This window comes from Ochotona princeps, chromosome 30 (assembly GCF_030435755.1).
Source record: "Ochotona princeps isolate mOchPri1 chromosome 30, mOchPri1.hap1, whole genome shotgun sequence".
NCBI classification, from domain to species: domain Eukaryota; kingdom Metazoa; phylum Chordata; class Mammalia; order Lagomorpha; family Ochotonidae; genus Ochotona; species Ochotona princeps.
Genome location: NC_080861.1, coordinates 4,985,630 through 5,004,093, shown reverse-complemented (window position 1 = coordinate 5,004,093; position 18,464 = coordinate 4,985,630). Strand labels below are relative to the sequence as shown.

Genomic DNA, 18,464 nt, shown 5'->3' with positions numbered 1-18,464 from the left:
TTTTTCTTATTCAGTACTCATGGTGAGATTTCTAATATCGGTAAAATCAGATTTTACAAAGAAAAGTGCTCTTACTAAGAACACGTTAAGGGGAAAGTTGAAGACAACATCAAATTTTTCCCAAATGGGAATTTGATGCAAAACCATGGCAGAAAGTTTGTGAATGCAAGAAAACTATTGCATTTTTTTCTTTTTTAAATCATCTGCCAGGCTAAGTGTTATCTACTGAAACACTGCAAGTCAACAGGTGTGAACAGAACATTTCTGAGAATGCAGCTTTCCTGTGATATCCCACAGGGATGTTTTAACTGACTTCATTTTCATGATTTAGTTCTCATCTCTTTCTGTATCTGATAGGTTAGCATTTCAGAGAACCAGGTACCGATGCAGGAATGTACTCTCAACCCACACATTTCCAGGGTCACTGGCTGGGGGCCAGTGAGTGAGGCAGGCTCATCAGGGAGATGCCTTGCAGTTAGTTGAGTCAGGAAGCTGCTCACTCATTTTGGCCAGAGGATTAAAGGCCCCAGGGTGCTGGATTTCCTGGTTGTTCAAAGAGGCTTGATAAGGAGTTTTACGAAAAGCTTATTGACCTTTAAGTTTTGGCAACCAACACAAAACTTGTTAGAACATCAAGAATAGGATACAAAATACATCTGCAGGCTGGGCAGGCCACCAGCTTTGCACGCAGCCTTCGGCAAAATTAAAAGACTATGGATTCTGGAATCAACCAGATTCCAGCTTTACTAATTACTAATTTGTAGGAGCTTTGGGAATCCTGCCAAAACTGCAGTTTCCTTATCTGGGAAATCCTGAACTGCAGAGTAGTTACATGGAGAATGGAAAAATATAAAACAACCAATGGCTAACTAATAGTAATATGTGTCGGTGGCTGACTCATCACCTGCTTGTTCCTGTTGTGTGGTGTGCTTGCATGGGAATTCACACCTTTGGATCAATGCAAAGTTGAATCTCCCACATACACCTGAATTGGCTATTTTGGTTTCTATTTTCATGGCTCAAGATACTAAAGGGAGAAGGTCCATAACCATTCAAATATGAGATTGACTTCTTTGTTCCAAGCGACTCTTCCATAGGGTCCCTAGCCGAACAGGAATTGCTGGAAAAGCCCCAAACTCACTTCCTTGGGGGCCAGGAAGCCCATCACCATGAATGCCCTTTTCCCATCTGTGCAAACGGAAGGGAAGCTCTACTAAACTCTACACATGGACAGGAGCGAGTGAGGTGAACACAAAGAAACCTAAACCCAGTGGAAAGAAGGCACCTTTGAGGTGTCTGCTTGAAGTCAACACCTTGTTTTGAGTCATCTTAAGTGCACACAGCACATTGTCTCAAAGTTGGAACAAGTTCCACTGGACACTGGGCTTTGTCAGCATACAAATCATGTCTTTTTCATGACAACCAATGCAATCAGTAGATTTGCATGTTTAATAGAGTGTGTTACTTTGATATATTATTATAAAAGACAGTAGTCTTAGGGCCCACTGATAATTACTGTGTTACCTATAACCATATCAATTATTTCTAATAATTATTACCAACAACAATTGGCTGGAGTTCAAGATTCATTATAACACATTTCCATATGGAACTGATCCAAGAGTAATTCGTGTTCAGAATTAACTGGGGTTTCCCAAGTTGGATCTCAATACCATGTATTAAAAATTCAAGGGAACAATGAAATTGATAGTGACTGTAGCAATATCCTTGGAGTCTGGAATACAATTTCAGTTTTCCCACAGAGGATAAGTATTCTGCCAACCATAGAACCTCTGCCAAGGGCCACACAATTATGATCTTGGCTCTGCTGTACAGAAGACACATTCAGCCACACCCAGAAATGCAACACAGACTCCAGGGAGGCAAGCTTTTAGTTCACAAGAGACCTTGCCTCTGGAGTCTAGGGAAAACATTCCATTATGCCAGTTGGTTATGTTTAGTTCCAGGAGTTAATCAACATATCAGGACACACCAGAAACAAAGAACTAATGATTTTCACTTCACTGAAAAGTGAAAAGCATCCCAAATTATCAATACATTGAACTCTTCCAATATTCCGTCATTACTATGTGGCCAGGAGGGGTATCCAGTGGTTTTACAAAAAAAAAAAAAAAGATAGAATCTTAAATTAGAGGAATTAAAGAATAGATAAAAGAAAAATAAAAGTTCTGAAGCTATTCACTTAGAATCCATTTTCAAATCGCAAGGTTTCACTTCCTTTCTGTTAGTCAAAAATCATGGTATTTAGTAAGGAACTACTACTTAAAATCTTGATCCAATATAAACATCATCCAATTTCCATTTTCTGAAGCCAGAAACATATCACAAACACCACCGGTTTATAAAGAACAACAATTTGTTGTGCGTCAAAGAATGAATGAATTCTAATATTTTGAAGATGTACTGATTCATTTTCATTCACACTTAACATTATTAATGGCACAAAAAGTCATATTCTAAGTCTTTGACTCTAAAAATCAAGCTTGCATCTTTAAGATCCACTTTAGAGGTCAAATGCACTTTTTCCTAGCTAACAGACTACAGTCAAAAACAAACATTTCTCCACACAAGACCAACTGAGACACTTACACTAGTCAGCAGCACCCTGAGCAGTACATTTCACTGGATCCCCTCTTTGCTGGAATCCCACTAGAAAAAGCATGTTCCAGTGAACACACGTGACAGAAAGAAATGTTAATTTCTCGTTTCACCCCCTCCCCAAAGTTAATCCATTAATAATTAATAGTCAGGCCCAGCACAGTAGGCTAATGGCTAAAGTTCTCACCTTGGACACACTGGGATCCATTATGGGCACCAGTTCTAATCCTGGCAGCCCCGCTTCCCATCCAGTTCCCTGTTGTGGCCTGGGAAAACAGCTGAAGATGGCCAAAAGCCTTGGGACCCTGCACCCATGTGGGAGACCTGGAAGAGGCTCCTGGATTTGGATCAGCTCAGCTCTGGCCATTGTGGCCGCTGGAAGAGTGAATCATCGGACGGAAGCCATTATGCCTTAAACACAAGGCTTTATGTCCAGAACTATTTTTGGAACATCAGCTTTTTCACTCAAGACCATACTAGGATCTGCATTGAACCTCTACTCCTGACCGTCTGGTTGCCAACCCTTTTTGCCAACAGCTGAGCCTGAGACAGAGTACATCATGAATGCTTCTTGGTAATTGACAAAGTCACTCTCAAAGTTTTAAGCCAGACACAAAGGGTAAACGCAAAATACCCACAGCATCCAAACAGCCACATCAAAACATCATGAGACAAACAGAAACACGTTCTTATTCATTTCTAGAATTTTCCAAACCCAACAAAGTCAACCACCTAAAGACACAAAATGTCAAAAACATTTTTGAGCTCATCATCCCACCACGCTTCTGTTTTGTGGGAGACGCCTACCTCAAACCACTGCCCGTGGGACTGCATCTTGAGGATGACACAGGGGTCTGGTTTGGAGAGCGCATCTCTGTCGGAAATGCCTTTGCAAGCCACACGCAGCTCAACTTTGGTCAGGCAGGGGCTGTTAAAGATTCCCAGTGTGTTGGCAGCTGACTCATAAATGTTGCTCATCTTCTTCATTCTGTTGTAGGTAAAAAAAAAAGAGAAGAAAGAGGTACCAATGACCGCAATGTTTATGTGAGAGAAAGGTTTCCAATCAACCTGCAGGAAATTATTCAACACACAGTTTCAAATATTTAAGCATTTATTTATTATCTCACATGCCAACCCAGTGTCACCATTGCAAGGAAAAAAAATATTAAAAAACAAACATACAAAAAAAAGCAGCTGCACTTGGTTAAGAACTTTATTTTCCTGTATTATTTGCATACATTTGCATAGTAAAAGTTTTTAGTCTGTAAAATAAAATTAATGAATTAGTGCAGCAGACTGCAAACTCTAATCAAGTTCTATATTAAGTACATGTTTGTGGGAAGTTTCAAAGATTTGTGAACTAATCAACTTAATCACATCTTGAATTCTTAAGACTCTCCCCAAATCCACTTTCCTATGCAACGACACACAGAAGCATATCCTTCCACCTAAAGAAGCAACCAGACCTTCCACCCTGAAGCCTGAGCCACCTCTCCACATGCCGCAGCAAGCCACCTCCAAGTGAGAGGCCCATTTTCTATCCCTGGTGCAGCAGGCTATGCTTGGCTCCTCCCAGCCACATCACAACTCAGGATCAAAAGCAAGAAATGCAACTGATTTCAGACTCATCATTTCTTGTCTATCCTCCAAATCACTGGTTTCAAATTGTGTGCCTAGTATTCTTTCACACGTGACCCAGGAGTTGGTTACCTTACAGAATGGACAGGGAACCTACATATCACCCAGACGATGATACAGATTCATCAAAAACCGTTTTCCAAATGTCAACTAGGTTTGTGCCTCCATAATAGAATTTTTTTTAGTTTTTCATTTTTAAGAGAAGAAATTCAGTCTGACAGAGATCTCCAATCCACTGGTTCACTTCCCAAATGCCCACAATCGCTAGGACTGGGTCAGCCTGAAGCAGCTTCCCTGGAATCATCTTCCGTTGCTTTCCCAGGCCATAACTAGGGAGCTGGGTGGGAAGTGGAACAGCCATGACACAAACAGGCAGCCATATGGGATCCTGGTGCTTGCAAAGTGAGGATTAGCTAATTAAGCTTTGTGTGGGTCCCCTGGCAGTCTTATAGAGACCATTCTCTAAGCAATGCCTGTACCACTGGGGATGGGGATGCACTTGGTTAAAAGAAGACAAAAGGAAAATAAAGGTGACAAGGACATGGGCTCTGCTGGCGTGCGCTGCTAGCCTTGATCCACAGAAGCTCTGGAATGTGTGTTGTGCTATAGCTGGGGTGCATGCAGGGTTAGGTGCTCCTTTCCCAAAGTGGGGAGAAACCAGGCTTTCCCCATAAGAGGGGAAGCTCAGAGCCATTAGTAGCCACTGCCCGTAGCGTGTGGATGCAATGACAGGATAATGACATCTGAACGGAGACGATCAACAGGGTCTATTTCACTCTCCACTATCCCCTCGCCTTGGGAATCTTAACTCCAACAACTGTGATCCCATCACTGAAAACCTGCTGAAGCTACAGAGAACTGATCTATGCTGAGCTGGCCATTTGGTGGCATTCACATGCTGCATGACCTGGGTGTGGGCAGGACCGTCTTGCTCTTAATTTCACTTCTGCTGCGGTGACACAGTAGGTGGCAACATCAGCCTGCTTAAGAGTTTTGAGAAAGGGCCACTGTACAAAGACAAGACCTGAAGGATGGCTTCAGCCAACAGACAGCAGAAATCCGGGACCCTCACTGTGGCAGGTCGTACAGAAATGAACTCTGCCAACAACCACATGATGAGACAGCAGCCCTGTGAGCCCCCGGACCAGTGAATCCCCACAACCTGTGTCTGTACTCCTGACCCACAGAAACTGGTGGAAATACATGTGGGTTGTTTTACATGGCTAGGTTTATAAGATGTTTTTATGCAATAATACAACTACTATGAACATATTTGAAAGCACTCCAGCATGTATATACACAAGCAAAAACACACAGACATGAATGTACATGAGGGCTCTTCAAAAATATTCATGGAGATACAGAATTAAACGTTTATTTTGGTGCAAAAAAGAGTTGAAATCCTTGTACAGCTTTTTCATGCTATGTGACAGTCTCTTGCTTGTGTGTCCCCCTTGAGGCTTTTATTGTCTCGTCAATAGCACCCAATCTGAAGATATCTGCAGACTGAAGATGAAACGAACTTACACCGTCATCTTTGAAGGGAGAGGGTACTAGAGACAAGCATGTGGGCGTGAAGAATAAGCTCAACTTTCCACATCAGACTCAGGGGCTCTGGCTTATTTCCTGTCCATGCATAAATGAAAGCTCTCACCACATGAGGTCCTGTGCTCACTCACCTAGAGGTAATACCAATCCCCACCTTGCCCTTGAAGGTCGCACACAGACTAGCAGGGTCACTGCTGATAGGTGATCCTAAAATATGGCTCCATCAACGAGTGATCATCTACCTCCATGGCCCCAAAGAAGTGGAGTAAACAAGTCATTTCACACTCTGTTAGAGAACAGGATTAATATGGCCAGATTATCAATACATTTTGCATGGCCTATTTAAATCCTCTTTGTTGCCTTTCCTACAATACCCTGGTTTTACAGAGACTAATGTCTGCTGAGAATTATTTTGATGAAAGCTGACTTTTGGCCAATTTTAGAAACAAATTATAATTATCCTTTCACTCATATAATTTAAGTTATAAAAAAAAAAACCACCACTTCAGCATATCCACACTTTAACAGGACAAACTGATCCTGAAACTTAATTAGTTTCTGAATGAGCTGCAAACAACACCAAGACAATGGAGTGCTCAAGAGGGAAGGGAATCAGCTTGCGCTCACAGGGGGAACCAACAGCTTGTCTCAGGACTGCATTCAGAGTAAGTACATAATCACTGTTCTGCTTGCCTGGGCATTATGAAGCCTTTCGAATGTCAAGCACTTCCAGAGAAGGATGGTACACTGGATGAATGTCTCTATCACACAGCACTTCCATCTCCATCGAAGAACAATTTATGAGGCACCTGCAGCCAGCCCAGCGCCAGGCTGGATGCTCAAGGTAGTGAGCATCTTTCTCCCAACGCAAAAGACAAGGCAGATGTTATCTGCTGGGCATCCCTTGCTCTACTCTTAGATCTGCTCTTGGCCAAATTATGCTAGTCAGACTCAGCAAGGCTTCGTTGCGGCATGAGAGACCCTCTGCCTAAAGGTTCCTGATCTGGAACAGGGCTTCTCATCACAAAGCATCTATGAGAGCTTCCTCAAATGTAACTTCTATTGCAAGAGTAGGTTGCTGTCGGGCCTGTGTTCCTGATCCAGGGAACACACTTGAGTGTCAGGTTTGTCAAACAGAGACTAGGCATCTGTAAAAATAAGGCAAGCTGCTCTTATTTGTGTAGCCTATCAAAGATACAGGAAGGAGATGCAGGACAGACAGCAATGAGCACTGCTGTGTTTGAGCTGAGCTAGTCACTTAGCTCCTCATGGCTCAGTTTTACCATCTCTACAATGGGAATACTTTGTATATATTTCTTCCAGAGTAAATTCATCCATACAAAATCCCTAGAAGACTAATGAATAAATATAAACTATTTTATCGTTGCTTATAATGACATCACTAAGTTTGTGTAACATTTCTAGATTTCTTAGAGACTGCCAGGCATCCAACATGAAGTTATGAGTTCTTCTTAATGATCCTATCGTTGGTCAGGATGCCCACGGCACAGGAAGGAACCACAGCCTGGGAAGATGCAACAACCACCAACAGCTACCCAGACACAGAGTCTAAGACACAGCACTGGACCTCAGATCTCCCCTGCCTAACCCTACCTATGCCTCTACTTCTCTAGATGCTGCCCTGGGGGTCAGCACAAGATTCTCCAAGAAATGCCGTCTCCCTTCAGTCCACCTAGCCCTCCCTGATGCCACACTCTAGCTGTTTTTCCTGCCTCTTCTCTCAAACTCCCAGCATGCTCCTTCCTCTCTCTCAGCCCTCTAGAAATGGGACGAGTCTACTTCCCTCCCATTCGTACAGTCCTTCATTTTGTACACTAAGGTTCTCTCTGGATTGCTCTCTGCGCCTGGCATTGATCCTACTCACCCTGTCCAGGCACCCACAGCTCTCCCTGGGGCAGACCAAACACTGCCTGTTCAAGAACAAGGAATGGGAGGGGGTAGAGGAGGATGTCCATGTTTACCTTCACCAAGCACAGAATCTTCTTAAATGCCTTTTTAAAAACCTTGCATTCTTAGTCACTAGTGTTAACTACACAAATAATATAACCAAACATATACTGTCGTTTAACCACTTCTTGTGGTAGATAATGTCTACCCATTTTACAGGTATAAAAAACTGAGGCTGATCATGATTAAATAACTTCCCCAACGATACAGTTGGCAACTGACAAAGCCACGAAATGATATGCCCGGCAATGCCTTTTATAAGTTGCATAACAGTGATTTACTCTCTGGATCATGAAAACTTCTACTTCAATCTAGATCACTCTGTCAGTTGCAGTGTGCATACCAATGAGACTGTGCCCTAACAGTCCTTAAAATTCATTTTTCTTCAGTGCTGTTGCTCCTGAGGCAGCTCCACTGATTTCTAGGACTCTGCTGAGTGATCTGGGACTCTGCGTTCCTACTTTGATTATTTCAAACACCCGGCATTGGATGAGTCACAGGCAGTAGAGTTACAATCAGCAAGCACAGCAACAGAAACCCCGTGCACAGCACGGCCATGGTTTAGGGGGAAAATCTGACAATAAATGTATATGAATAACAATATGACCAGGATCATATGCATTTAAAATGAACATAGCTGTGTTTCTTGAGCACACCATACTGAAATCACTCAAAAGCAGCGATTTCGTGCATTTTCTAATTTGAGACAACAAAGAGACCCAAAGGGGGGAAAATACAGCAGAGATCCCATTTCCTTGTTGGGAAAATGTGTATATGGCATCAGATATGTCGGTGTTCTTGGTGCTCTAGAGCGCTCTGGGCTCACAATATTGGCGCCAACAGTGAGTCATAAAGATGAGTTTTTCTTTTCTTTTTTTCTAGAAAGCAATTAACTCCACTGCATCACATTCATATTAATTTTATAGCACTCAAATGCCACCCATTTTTAGGGGATGAATCGACTGTATACATTTAACTGGATCATTGTGAAGACCTGACAGTAACTCCTGAAGTCAAGCTAGCTAAACGTGGAGGAAAAGTACATCAATGACTGTCTGCTCTCGGCCACACCCCTCCTCCATCCCCTCCCCTGCAAAGGAAACTGTAACTCCTGAATGAGAGAGGAGAAGCAACGTGTGTGTAATTCCTTCCATTTGGCAGGCAACTAAATTTACCCAGTAGAAAAATCAAGTCTCAGCCCTGTTTTGTTGTTATTTTCCATTTTTTGATAGGCTCAGAAGATGGGTTCCTTCCACTAACGTCATGTTAACAAGCTGGGGGTTCACATCAGGGATTTTTGTGCCTCTGGTCTTGTTCATGTAGCTAGATAAAAAAAAGAGCAAGATTAATTTGTTGTTAAATGGGAGAAACTGAAGACCGCAGAGGAAGCCAGAAGCCGATTTCCTTGACCAAGCATAACTGATCTACTTATGGGTCTTGTTCAACTCCTACACCTTTTCATTCGAGACTTGCTTTACATCCTAGCATTAACCTGTTTTTGCTTAGTTTACAGAAAACAACATGGTCGGTGTGTGTGGGGGGGGCATGGGGGGACAGGCTGAGTAGAAAACAGAGTGTGACATGAAAGCACTTTTCAGGATGAAGAATGCAACATCTTGTTCAGCGCTGCCCAGGGACAGCGCTGGGACAGCAGTTAGGACATGGTTAAGTGCTCCATGTCCCACATCAGAGCACTTGATTTGGGGGGGGGGGGGGCTTCTGCTTGCTTCCCATTCCTGCTTCCTCTCAGTACACATCCAGGGAGGCAATAGCAACATCTCATCAAGCTAGATCTCTGTGCCCCACATGGGAAACCTGGATGCAGTTCCCAGCCCCCCACCCCAGCTTCAGCCTGGCCCACCCTCAGTCCTCACAGGTATCTGGGAAATGAGTCTATGGATGGTAGTCCTGCCTCTCTGCCTCTCAAATAAACAAAAGAACTGGTGCAAATGCTCTATGCCTAAGTTGGTCAGAAGAGTGGCCATCAGTCAAAAGTGGCTCCTGAGCATCTAGAACTGCACCTGCTGTGACTCAAACAACACATTTATACTCTTTTAATCTAACAGCCAGAGATGTCTAGGATTACTGTTCACAGGTTTTATGTGTATTTGTTGCTAAAGACAAACAAAGCAATTCACAAAGAATGAAGACACGATTCTTAGAAAACTGTTCTTGTACTACCTGGTGGAAAAGAGTTGCAGAGATGTTGAATGACACAGCAGACACTAACTCAGTTCTTAGACTTCTCCTCCTCTGCCAGTGCCAAATCACTGGCAATGGCTGTGTGCGGCACCATGTGGAGATTATGTAAGAGAGATTGACACTGCTAACGTAGGACACTGCCGTCTCCACATGAACAACACACAATGCCCAACATATGTACTGTCTGTGCTCCGGATGGAACTAATGCACAACACTACCCCTCCCCACGTGACCAAGAGATGACACTGTCATCCACAGGAACGGACAGACAAGTGGCAACTCAGGAAGGAAAACAAAGGAACAACACTGGAGTGAAGCTCTCCTGGGAACTTCTGTATACTATCCTAGTTCATTCTCTCTCTTTCTCTCTCTCTCTCTCTTTCTCTCTCTCTCTCTCTCTCTCTCTCTCTCTCTCTCTCTCTCTGACTTCCTGAGGGCCAGGGAACCAGGTGCAACTTCCTGGACCAACGTGAGAATCCCACACTCCCTGAGGGAGCAGGTGCAAAGGAAATGCACAGGCCCTCCCCACTGGCTCACAGACAGCAGGGCTTGGGGGAATATCAGCTACTACCATCAGATCAGTGCATCTGGGCATGACTCGATGGATGTTCAACATCAAAACGTGGTGGACATCGTGTATGTGGCACTTATGAATTCCATGGACTTCCTCTTAGTGTGTGAGAATTAGAGTAGAATGAATCCTACAGCCCCCTCTATAGAGACATTATAGAGACTCCAGTGCCAGTGGTAAAATACTGCTGGTTCGAGTGCTTTTCCTCCTGTGCCTAAGAGAGCAAGTTTGGACACTGGTGCATAGTTGCCCTGTGCCAGGGATGTCTAGTCATACTCTCTCAGCAAATCTTCTCAAGAGTTCTGGAACATAGCAATGGCTTTTACTTAGATTTTACAGAGGGGGTTCAGATAAATCTAAGCAAATGGCTAGATCATATAATCAAAAAATAAAGGCTGTATTCAACCATCTTTTTTTTAACTTCAGAGTTCAGAATGCTAACTGTACTATAATTGTTGAGTTTCTGCTTCTAGTTGTTTGAGTCTCTTAACACTGAAAGTCGCAGAATGCCATGTCTCATTCATTCACTCATAAAATATTTATTGAACGCTTCAAGGATGTGCTGGGACCCACGCTGAGTACTGGGAGATGCAAAGATGAAAAGACAGGGTCACTCCCTTCGTGGAGCTCACATGCTCATGAGGAAATAGACAAGCAAATATTTGCAATAGATCGTTTGTTCTGCCATCTGCCAAATTTCCATTAAATGTACATTGAGAAACCCAGTGGTTATAAATGCTCTGGAAAGTAACAAATATGCAGGCGGAATTCTCTCTATTTTCTACATAGTCATATGCCATGGGGCTTTTGTTTCCTATGGTACTTTCCAAAGGGAAAAAAAATGATAGATCTTATAAAATAAAACAGAATATGAACAACCTCTGTGACTCTCCAAAAAGATAAGAAGTTGAAAGGAGATGCATGAAGATGCTTAGAGCTCTAAAGGTACTTAACCCAGTACCCATGTTAAAGTACTGACACTTTTCATGGCATGTTAACAAGGAAGGAACCTGAGCTTGCTAATCTTGAAATGTATCCTGTTGAATCAGGTCCTTAGTAAGCAGTGGCATATTTAAGTTAGGGTGAATGTGATACAGCCTCAACGGATGCTGAAATAACCCATAAGTCTAAAGGGATGATAGAACACTCTAGAACCCAAAGAAAGAGACACCCTTGGGAAGACACCTGACCTACTTCATCCTTTCTCCTGATCCCATTTAAAAAATGATTGGAATCCAAAGGACTTACCACTCATCGCAATAAGGCCTTAAAGGCACATTTCATACATACTAAAATGGGCATGATGGTCCCTGCAGTATGTCACCCTACTAAGCATGAACAGCCTGACACTTAGCACCATCCAGTGAACAGTAACAGCCTCCTTCTTTCAAGTGGGACAGACGCAGCTGAATGTTCTGGAGCGTATGTGGTCTCACCTAGAGGAGTCCCAATGATAGAGCTGTTAACCCTTCCTTGCCTTCGTTTGCTTCAGTAGCCAAGAATGTATTGAGTGGTGGGAGCCTTCCAAACCAACTCTGATAATCACAGCAGTTTCAGAAACAGGTGCATTCAACATTTGAGCTTTCCACTGCATGTCTTTGCCTCTCACAAGGTGAGAGGAAGCAGACGAACATGATGAGGTGAGAAAGCATGAGCTCACACACAGAACGCAAAGGGTGTTGATTAGAAATATTTCCAATCAGTGCATAGGCCAGCACCTCTGACAGGAACTAACATGACCTGATATTTTAACAAAAATGACTTCAACATTCTCATTCCTCATACGTCTCAGTTATGTGGGCAAATACAGCCAATGAAACCTACTCCACTGATGACACGGTACGATCTTCTTTCTGGTGTCTGCATTTCTGTTCATGCTCTTTCCTGTTCTTCCTTCGCGTGGTCCCAGAATGGCTCTTAATGCACTTGTGTTACTTCAGGTCACTCACCATTCATGGTGTTGAAAATCGGAAGTCTTCCAGCTGGTCTACAATCTGTGATTCGACTCTTGACTGCCTCTCATTCCTCATTTTCTTCCCATTCTCTATGCCTCAGCCATGTTGAGCAGCCTTAAACATCAGGATCCCTAGAGACTTTGCATGTGCAATTCCTTCTGTTTGGAATATTCTCTTGTTAACTTTCCTTGATTGACTGCTACTCATCTGTCAGGTTCTGTGTAAATATCCTTCCCTAGGAAAGAAATTCTTCTCTTATTCAAAAGACACCCCTCTTTCAATGTCTCTTCACACTATTTCCCCTTTCCCCATGGCCTGCATTCGTTTGTGTAGGTTTATATTTACATACTTATATGTAGACATGTGTTGTGTACTGTGTAGGTTTAAAGTGGGCCACATATGTCACAGTAATCTCTAAGCGTATACTGAAGCTGAAGTGTTGCTGTCGCTTAGTGATGTTGTAGGAATCGTGATGTGATAATAGACAACATTATTCACATGTTCGTGGTGATGCTGATGTAAATAAACTGCATCTCCATTGGTATTAAAATATGGTGCATACAGTTGTGTACCATACATCACACTGGATAATGGCAGTAAGCAACTGTTACAGGCTTATGGATTATTACATCATACTTTTAGTGTTATCTTAAAGTGTACTTCTGTTCTTAGTGTGAAGCAGCATGCTCCATGCATCTAACGGCGTCCTGTGTTGACCACGATTCTTGACTGTGTCAATAGGCCATTTTGGGTGGCTGGCTTGTACCACCCTGCCTTGTGTACATGAGCAATGTGATATCTACACCATGACAGAATCACACAATGCCGCATTTCCCAGCATGCTTCCCCCTGTGTGGTGGTACATGACCATATTTAGTGCCTATCTCTTCCATGCGGGTGGGGACTAGACCAATCTTGCTCTCTGCTTGGTCCTTCGGCCCTCATATGGAGCATAAAATAGGAGCTCTTGTAGGAAGTTGTTGACTAGATGGTGGAAAGTTATTTACTAGATCTGGGCTAGGATTTGTTTTAGTAGCTTTATTTGTTTGGTATCAGATGGCCGAGTTTCCTTTCAAGATCCTCTGCTGAGCCCTTGTAACTGAACCAGCTGATGTTATGGTAATGAGGCCTTTCAAGTTGTCAGCATGGGTATACTTCTGATTACGCTGTTGACCTTTGGTTGGGAGACCTCCTGTCCTCCTGTCCAGGCCGATTAGCTGACATAGGATTATTTCCTGACATACAGCATCATATCATTCACGAAGTCTCTTGAAGGTTCTTGAATTGACTTGTGCATTGGAAACACGTTTTTGCTCTGAGATAGCTGAATGGGACTCCCTTGCATTGTGATGTCCAAGTAGAAGTGGAGCAGTGTAGTATTTTATTAATTTTTGTTTTCTAAGGATTTGTTTGCTTGAGAAGGGATGGAGAAGGAGAAATAAAGTGAGACAGTACTTTCATCAGCTGTTTCACTTCTCAAATGGCTGTAGCTATAGGGTCTGGGCCAGGCTGAAGCCAGGAGCATGGAGCTCCATCTGGGTCTCACGTGTAGAGACAGCCTGCTGTATTCTCAGATGCATTAACAGGAAACAGGATAGGAAGCTGAGCAGCTAAAACTCAAACTGGCACTCTGGCTGGGATGTTGACCTTGCAGGCAGCTACTTTAGCTTGCTGTGATTCAACATTGACACAGAGTGTACTATTTTAGAAGTCAATCAACTTGGAGTTCTAAAAGCCCAGAGGATTGTTTCTTCTTTCCTAAAATCACAGAATCTCAGAATTGGCAAGTACCTTACAACACTAATCCAACTCCTGTCGCGCAGATAAGCAACTGAAAGACCAGAGAAGTGAAATAGAATCTCTCCAAGATTACACAGTTGTTTGATCTCTTGGTCCATAATACCCTTTAGAATCCAAAGGACTTACCTGTCATCGCAATAAGGCCTTAACACCAACCAGGTACACTGTTGAAGCTGACTCACAGCAGCTCCAAGCACGGGTTGTTCAATTTTCAGGAATTTTGAAAGTTGGCTGTCATTAAAAATTAAATTCCATAAACTTAAGTGATTTATTAATCATTTTTAAAGTTAAAGCTTTAAAATGTTTTTTAAAAATTAGGAGGCTGGGATTGCGGCACATCAGGGTAAGCCACCATCCTATTTGCATCCCAGTCCGTGTCCTGGCTGTTCCATTTCCAAACCAGCTTCCCACTAATGTTCCTAGGGAAGCAGCAGAAACAGTCCAAGGGCTTGGGCCCCCAGACCCACACAGAGATCCACATGAAGCTCCTGATGTCAGCTTGGCCCAGGCCTGGTCACTGCTGTCATTTGAAGAGTGAACCAGCAGATGGAAGATCTCTCAGTCTCTTCTTTCTCTGTAATTTTGCCTTTCAAATACATAAGCAAATATTCTGAAAGCAATGAATTATGTGAACTTAAAATTATAATAAAATTAAGGTAACAAATATTCAAAAGTCATCACTTCCTAATGGTATTACTACATTTTACTAGTATCTATGCTATTAAGGTTACTGACATCTATTGTACATATAGTAAGTGGGAAAGTAATATAGAATTAACCTTTGATGTTACATTGGTATCCTGGATTCAGCCACCATGGGAATATTTACACCGCAGAAGATAAGGAAAAAGTCCTACCTTTCCCCTCTTCTTTCTTATGTTTAAACATTTCTCAGCACATCACTGAACTCACCTCTGTGAGACAGCTCTCACCATCCTCACCTGCAAGAAAACTAAGGGCCCGAGAAAGGCTGAAGTCAACTTGGTGGTTACTCACTGCTACTTTAATGCAAAACATTAGGTGACAGATTTGATGAGAGGTTGAAGAAAATTAAAGCTTCTGGTTCCGCAGCTTCACATCTTCAAAGCCAAGATGAGGCCAACCATTCTATTTTCTAACTACTAGTATCTGTGAGCTATGAGCAACTAGGATTAAAATGGAGTCTATCAACTGAGCAAATCCATCAATAGTTACTAAAGTCCTCTTATTTAAAAGATAATGCTTTTTCCCTTCTCAAAAATGCCATCTTCAATAGAAAAAAAGTAAAAAAAAAAAATCCTACTACTTTACTGTAAAAGTAAAAAGTGCCCACCATGCAAAATCTGGAAAGGTTTAAGAATCAAAAGTGACACTATCTATACTCTTGCCTCCCAAAGCCCAGCGTTACTAATATTTTGACAGAGTTGCTTCCAGTCCCTGTGTGTGCACATGGCATAGCAGACACACCATCACACATGCACACATACCATCACTATATTTGATTTTCCTTGATCAAAAAATAAAGATCAGGATCTTATCCCAATTTCTTTGAGCTGGAGCCCAATGCCATTGGGCGGCTTGTACCTGTTGACAATAACCTGATGGATCTTTCTAGGCTAGCATCACGTCTTCATCCACAATAACCTCTCCCATCAGCCCAGAGTCCATTTTTTAGCTGACGAATTCACATGAGCAAACTATTTCCCCTTCAAACTGCTATACAGCAAGGCATAATCATACTCATGAGCTGGTTAAAAATAAAGATCGGCTGCCTCATCTACGAAATGATCTCGAAGATCTTTCTGCCAACCTAAGCAAAGACTATACAAATGATGTTTGGGGTGCAGGTTATTGAATCAAAAAAGTTTTGAGTTTCCATCCAGTTCTGCTACCAACTAGCTGTGTGTCTCTGGACACACATATCACAGGCCATGATGGAGATCTGAGAGCTCAATAAATGCTACCATAGCATCGGCAACTAATTACTACTACTGCTGGAGTTACTCTTACTACAATGGTCACTTCTTATTCAAACGTTCTCTCATATCTGCTCCTGGTCCCCACTGCCACTGCTACGCATTCATGCTAATCATTTCTCATGGGACTAGTCTACCGACCTCTAACCCATCAATCTCCCAGCTTCCAGGCCTTCTCCCAGCACAGCTGTCTCACGAGGTCACTGCAGGATCACGCTAAAATCACCAGTGTGCCGCTGTCTCTCCCTGACGTTCTTGCTAACATCGGTGTGCCTCTGCAGCTCTCCGACGTCCTCCAGGGTGTGCCATCACCGACCTCCTGAAGCTTAGCCTATGCAGTGTGATCTATACACTGAGTTCTCATTCTGGCCACACTTCCAACTCCTGTTTCATCACTTAATGCATCCCACCTAGTACTTTACTTGCTAGCAATATATCTTTTTTAAAAATTCATTTTTATTTGAAAGACGAAGTTATGGAGAGAGAAAAAGAGGTTGATCTTCCACCTGCTAGTTCACTTCCCAAATGGCCACAATGGTCAGAGCTGAACTAATCTGATGCCAGGAGTCAGGAGCCTCTTCTAGGTCTCCCACGTGGGTGCAGGGGCCCAAGACCTGAGCCATAATACACTGCCCTCCCAGGTCATAAGCAAGGAACTAGATCAGAGGCAAAGCACCCAAGACATGAACCTGCACCCATATGGGATGCTGATGCTGAAGGTGGGGGCTTAACCTGTTACAGCATGGTGTTGAGCCCTCACCAACAACACTGTTTAACCTCCCTGGCCCAGACACACACTGACTCCCAACTCCTGCATCCTCAGAAATTCCTCCTTCACCTCTGACACTGGTGTCTGGTGGGCAATTCCTCTTGATGTGTTTGGGTTTGCATGACTGCACACCACTGGCCTCCCTGGCTGCCCTGCCACATACCTCTTTCTCTTCTTTCCTGCCAGAAAAGAGTCTGGGGAAAGTTCAGGGCAGTCCTTTAGTGTCAGCCTTCTTACAGTGGAAGCTGGCAAATGACTGCGGTGTGGTGACTCTGAGTTGGGAGGGACGGACTGTCAGGTTCTTAGAGCAACATCCAGAAAAGCAAGCACAGTGAGACAAATGGCCGAGAAAGCACAGGGCACCGTGTGGCTGCAAGGTCTTCCCTGCCCCTACCTTGCTCCTGGCTTTTTTTTAATATTCCACTTTCCGGTGCAATAGCAGCAGGGGAGATGTAACGGCCAGGGCCCTCCTCGGGCCTCAGCCCATGACCTGCACTGAGCCCGAAGCCCGAGAGGAGCAGGGGCCGTGACTGCCCTGCCCCTTTACAGATGCCACTGCAGACAGGGAGCCATTTCCAGTCCGCCTGTGTCAACTCCTGGGTTTCTGTGGCTGAAGCACTGAGATTTAAATGAAACGAGTTTATATCTTCATCCTTTTTTTCCTCCTAAGATAGCATTTTTTCAAAGATGCCGGAAGTGTTATAATCCTTCCAACAGTTCCCAACGCCAACAGGCATGTGGCAACGACAGAAGATACTTGAAAAGCAGAGAAAAACAGCAGAGAGGGAGACACAAAGAAAGACATAGGTCTTGCATTCACCAGCTAGGGGCAGGGCCGGTCTAAACCAGGGGCCTAGAACTCAGCCCTGACTGTCATGAGGGCGACAGGAACTCAACACCTGCGCCGGCACCTGTGCCCCAAGAGGCTGCTTCACTGTCGTGCCAAACGTCCATGACACTCCCGTGGGAGCTGAGCACACAGATACCTGCTGGAAACTGCACACACTGTGTGCCTTCTTACAATCATGTGGCCAGTACTGGCTTTTAGTTTTGTTTGTGGATTCTATTTCCAGCCCAGGTGAACAGTAGTGATGAAAGTGGTAGCCATCCTTGTTTTACACCTGATTTACTGGAACCATCTGTGAAATTCTATCTGTAGGAAACTGTCCCTAGCTTTTAGATGGACATATTTGATTACAAGATTTTTTTTAAATCAAAATGTTCATGAAAACATTTTCTTGTAAGTGTGAAAAAATGCCATGTTTTCTTTTGTAGCCTGTGTTTTGATGTTCTTATCCGAGAAGTCATCACCTTCCCCTGTATTATCCACAGTGAACTTCACAGGGTTTCAATCTAGGTCTCCGACACATCTTGACTTAATTTCCATATACGGTGAGAGGCAAGGATCTAGTTTCATACTTCTGCATCTATATACCCAG

At 43.3% G+C, this 18,464-nt stretch overlaps 1 protein-coding gene across 1 annotated transcript in view; it reads right to left on the bottom strand.

The window, feature by feature from the left end:
* The window catches only part of CPNE4 (copine 4), a 277,997-nt gene that overhangs the window by 202,166 nt on the left and 57,367 nt on the right, over window positions 1-18,464 (bottom strand). Inside the window, exon 2 of the mRNA XM_058657050.1 lies at window positions 3,427-3,607. Coding sequence (XP_058513033.1) covers window positions 3,427-3,606 — 180 coding nt within the window. The 5' untranslated portion in view covers window position 3,607. The remainder of the gene's footprint in view (window positions 1-3,426; window positions 3,608-18,464) is intronic.